Source organism: Triticum aestivum, chromosome 7A (assembly GCF_018294505.1).
Source record: "Triticum aestivum cultivar Chinese Spring chromosome 7A, IWGSC CS RefSeq v2.1, whole genome shotgun sequence".
In the NCBI taxonomy this organism is placed as follows: Eukaryota; Viridiplantae; Streptophyta; class Magnoliopsida; order Poales; family Poaceae; genus Triticum; species Triticum aestivum.
This window is the reverse complement of record NC_057812.1, coordinates 168,723,835-168,728,982: the sequence shown is the minus strand read 5'-3', so window position 1 is coordinate 168,728,982 and position 5,148 is coordinate 168,723,835. Positions and strand designations below refer to the sequence as shown.

At 55.1% G+C, this 5,148-nt stretch overlaps 1 protein-coding gene across 1 annotated transcript; it reads left to right on the top strand.

Moving 5' to 3' along the window:
* The first annotated feature begins 1,248 nt into the window (after positions 1–1,248).
* Positions 1,249–3,231, top strand: LOC123150242 (4-hydroxyphenylacetaldehyde oxime monooxygenase). Its single transcript, XM_044570076.1, has 2 exons — positions 1,249–2,216; positions 2,364–3,231. The coding sequence occupies exons 1-2, from the start codon at positions 1,293–1,295 to the stop codon at positions 3,012–3,014; spliced, it is 1,575 nt and encodes a 524-aa protein (XP_044426011.1). The 5' UTR covers positions 1,249–1,292; the 3' UTR covers positions 3,015–3,231.
* Positions 3,232–5,148: the final 1,917 nt, after the last annotated feature.

Here is a 5,148-nt window from a genome sequence, read left to right as displayed (position 1 = left end):
CTCCGGCGCCACCGAGAGAGAGGGGGAGAGATTCTCCCCCTTTGTGCTTGCTCCTCCGTGGCCTCCCCCTAGATGGGGAGAGGTTTTCCCTCTGGTCCTTAGCCTCCATGTCGACGATGGCCCCTCCGGGATCCTCCTCCATGGCCTCCGGTGATGATGGCCCCCTCCGGCAGGGTGCCAGAGAGGGCCTAGATTGGGTTTTCATGGCTACAGAGGCTTACGGCGGCAGAACTCCCGATCTCTCTTCTGTTCTGGGGTCTTTAGGATTTATAGGAAGGGTTGGCGTCGGTTTCACGTTAGGGGGCCCCATGAGGCAATCACAAGGTCGAGGGGCGCGCCCTAGGGGGCCGCACCCCCACCCTTGTGGTAGCCCCGAGACTCCTCTTCCGTATCTTTTTCTTCCAGTATTTTTCATATTTTCCAGAAAAATTCTTCGTTAATTTTCAGCCTGTTCCGAGGACTTTTATTTCTGCACAAAAACAACACCACGTTAGTTCTGCTGAAAACAGCGTCAGTCTGGGTTAGTTCTAATCAAATCATCCCAAAATCATATGGAATTGTTGTAAACATGGCATGAATACTTCATAAATTATAGATACGCCGGAGACGTATCAACATTCCAAGCTTAATTCATGCTCGTTCTCGAATAGGTAAATGATAAAAGAAATAATTTATGAAGTGTGAATGCCATCAAGTGCACAAGTTTGATCAATGAAAATTACAAATTTTGACTTTTGACGAATCTAATATGCGGAGTGGGAAAAAATAAGTACATGTGATGGCATTTATTTTGAAACAAAGGGAGTAAAGTTTAGGTGGGGACCACCATGCGCATGCATTGGGCGGCAATGGACAACTTATTACGGTTTTTGCCATTTTTGCCCAGCAATGCCATCAAAAAGTAGAGCTCCGCTTTTTAAAATGTATACAAAACAATAACAATGGCGAGAGAGAACAAGTAATATGCATTGAGAAAAGAATTGTAAAAATATACTATGAAAGAAAGAAAAGTGAAACATATAAATATATGCATCAAAGGTAAAGATATGTTGTGCAAAATAAGGACTTCAGAATGTGGATTGTATAGAGTTGAAGAAGCTCTTTGTGAAATTGAGCATTGAGCAATGATTCCATAATTTCGAAATGTTTGCCTAGCTTAGAGATAGACCAGGCAGGTCAAGTCAACCATACTCGGGGCACTCCGCTGGCTTTAAAACTCCCCTTGTCACGAGCAGCGCTAACACATCGATCCTCACATGCAAGGACAAGGCTAAACCTCCAAGAAAAACAAAATGCCCATCTCCCAGATCCCCTGGCAGCTCCTCCCTCAGGTCCAGCTGCCCCAGCAATGGCAGCAGCTCCTCCTCGGCCTCGGCCTCCTGCTGCCTGTCCTGGTTCTGGTCGCGAGGGGCAGGAAAGGGCTCAAGCTGCCGCCGGGACCGGCGCGGCTGCCGGTGCTCGGCAACCTGCACCAGCTGGGCTCGCTCCCGCACCGGAGCCTGCGGGAGCTGGCGCGGCGGCACGGTCCCGTGATGCTGCTGCGCCTGGGCGCCACGCACATGCTGGTCGTGTCGTCGGCGTCGGCGGCGCGTGAGGTGCTCAAGGAGCACGACGCCGACTGCTGCAGCCGCCCGGCGTGCCCCGGCCCTAAGCGCCTGTCGTACGGCTTCAAGAACATGGCCTTCGCCCCCTACGGCGAGCACTGGCGCGAGATGCGCAAGATCTTCATCGTCGAGCTCCTCAGCATGCGCCGCGTCAAGGCCGCCTGGGGCGCGCGCCAGGAGCAGGTGGACAAGCTCATGGCCGCCCTCGCCCCCGACCAGCCGGTGGCGCTCGGCGAGCACATCTTCGCCTTCACCGACGGCATCATCGGCACCGTGGCGCTCGGGAACGTCTACGGCGCCGACATGCTGGCGCGCAAGAAGCACTTCCAGCACGTGCTCGACGAGGCCATGGACATGCTCGCCACCTTCTCCGCCGAGGACTTCTTCCCCAACGCCGCGGGTCGCCTCGTCGACCGCCTCACCGGCCTCGTCGCCCGCCGTGACCGCCTCTTCAGCGACCTCGACGACTTCTTCGAGACGGTCATCGAGCAGCACCTGGACCCCGCGAGGCCCAAGCCGGAGAACGGCGGTGACCTCGTCGACGTCCTCATCGACCTCTGGAAGCAGGAGCACCGTGGCTTCACCAAGGACCACGTCAAGGCCATCATCATGGTACGTCCTCCGGCCTCGTCTTGTGATCCAGAGTCCCGATTCCAATAGAAAATTTCTACTAGTTGACAGACACTGATCGGCTCGCGGGCCGCACTTAATTGTCTGCTCCTCTCATACTCTCTCTAATAATCATTGAAATTCGGTTAGGACACTTTCGTGGGTGGCATCGACACGAGCTCCGTGACGATCCTGTGGGCGATGTCGGAGCTGATCCGGAACCCGCGGGTGCTGAAGAAGGCGCAGCAGGAGATCAGGGCGGCGGTCGGCGAATCGCGCGCCCGGGTGCAGCCGGACGACCTGCCCAAGCTCAACTACCTCAAGATGGTCCTCAAGGAGACCCTCAGGCTCTACCCGCCGGCGACGCTGCTGCTGCCGCGGGAGACGATGCGGCACGTCAAGATCGGCGGTTACGACGTGCCGGCGACGACGAGGGTCGCCGTCAACGCGTGGGCGCTCGGGAGGGACCCGGCGAGCTGGGGCGAGGACGCCGACGAGTTCAACCCGGACAGGTTCGAGGCCGGAGCGAGGCACGGCGCGGTGGACCTCCACGGCGCCCACTTCGAGCTGGTGCCGTTCGGCGCCGGGCGGCGGGTCTGCCCGGGCATGGCAATGGCGCTCATGAACGTGGAGTTCGCGCTGGGCAACCTGCTGTGCGGCTTCGACTGGGCGCTGCCGGAGGGGGCGAAGGCGGAGGACCTGTGCATGGAGGAGGCCGGCGGGCTCACCTTCCACCGCAAGACGCCGCTCGTGCTCGTGCCCACCCCGTACGTGCCGCCGTCCGCCGCTTCCCTTAATTAATTCCGCGTCAACTCCATCAGCTGCCAATCAGTTTGTCGCTACCCAGGTTTGGCCATATGCCGAATATCCCAACGACGGCTCAGTTTCAGCACAAATTTGTTGCTTTATCTTGCTGCAAGTATTTTGTTTGTTTATTTGTACTTGTCTCGACCTGCGTTGCAAAATGTATTGAAGGAATAAAATTGTCAGCTATATTATCTGGACCCACTTATAATTATACAACGTATCCTGTCCCTGTCTATGGCTGGCGAAATGAACTCTTATCTTGGTTCGGTTTTGCCGGCTAGAGTTGGAATATTGGTAAACTGGCAATCCGGGAGCACCCAGCTGAGCATGTGTTCGAAATGTTCTGCTTCGTGCAGCTCTGGATGCCTTGAGCGGAGAGGGACCGAGAGCATCTACAACCAAGCAGTTTTCAAGCAAACCAATACGGCAGAATCGGTACCACACCAAAACGCGCGAGAGAGAGCTATCCTAGAAGTTCACGACCAAGGCGTCGTCGTGTGTCCCGCACTTGGTCACCATTTTAATATTGTCGTCGCTGAAGGCGATCACTTTGAGCACGTTGGGAGCCAGAACCAGTATTATATGTGAGATTTGATCAGAGGTCACTTTTTTCTAAAAAGAAAACTAACAAAAATATTTTCCAGCGCCGTCCAAGAGGACGAGGGTTGTCGTCAACAGGTGGGGCATCGGGAGGGAGCTAATATTGGTGTCTGATAATTACCCGACGTTCGGTCTGGGAGCTAATAGTGTGCTCGAACTTTACCAACATCGAAGATATGCACTCTGATGAGTGGATTTTATGTGAAACCCTCTATACTATGTTTCTTTAGCATTTTTGGTCCATCATTTTTTTAGGAGTGTTCCTTCACGCGACTGTTCCGCACAAATCATTCCAGCAACAAAAAAGAGTATATATATTTTCTAGGGTAGACGGTCGCGCCAAGCATTCAAAGTCCTAAGTCCACACGAGCACACGCGCTTAATAACTATGTGCAATGCTCGATGTCTTTGTGCGCTCTTAGCATGTATTTCCAGAGCTATGGGAGGCTTGCCCTTATAAGAGCATCTCCAACAGCCGCGGAACACGCGGCACGCTAAAAAATAGTTTGTGGCGCGTCCATCGTCAGGTTTGGCGCGGGGCACAGCGCTGGCTCCAGCAGCCGCGCTAAAATACAGCGCGCGGCGAGCAGCCCATATTTGTTGGGCCCGCGCATGTCCATATTTGTTGTATTTTGGACACAAAATAAATTTCACATAGATATAAAAAACGATACAAAGATATTTTACATAGTTCATAGCATAATAGATAAACAAGTTCATAGCATAGATAGATAAAACCAAACTATGATGCAACTACACAAAATTAAACTACGGTGCAACTAGATAAAACAACGATGCAGCTAGAACTACTCCGAGTCCTAATCATCATGCTCATCCTCGGAGATGTTGTCCGAGGTATCGATCTATATATCCTTCCAACGTTCATCGTCTGACGTGAAGATCGACCTCCCACCTGCTTCAACGCTGCGATACCGACAAAGCCTTCCGCCGATGCCGGTCCGCCCGCTCCGCGCGGCGACTTGCCATCCTCTCTGCCCAGTAGGCGTGCTCGTTGGCGACGTCCTCCGGGTGGCGCCGGCGCCACTCCGCCATGGCTCGCTCGTCCTCCTCGGCGACGAGGAGGCGGCGCTGTAGCCGAATGTGGTCCGCACGGTCCTGTTCCATGATCAGACGGGGCGGAGAGGCGACGGCCTGCGCCTGTTCGCGCGTGTGGACGTCTTGAAAGTTCATCTGCGACAGAGGTCCCTCTAGGCGCCACGGCGCCGCGTCGTACGCACGGGCCGCCTCGTGCGAGGTCCAAAACGTGCCGAGGCCGAGCCGAACGTCGCCGGACCGGATCTCGGCGGAGTACCAGTTATTGGGGCGCTCGCGGACGCCGCGGTAGCCTGAAGATCTCCGGCGGCACAGCGACATGGTGGCGCGGTGGTGGCAGGGCGCTGGAAGCGGCGAGAAAGAGGTGAAAGCGGCGAGGTGGCGAGGGAATGGGCGCGTGGCAGCATGGTGGAGCACGTGGCGAGCGCCGCATTTATAGGCGCGCGCAAATCTACCGCGCGAGCTGCCGCTATCT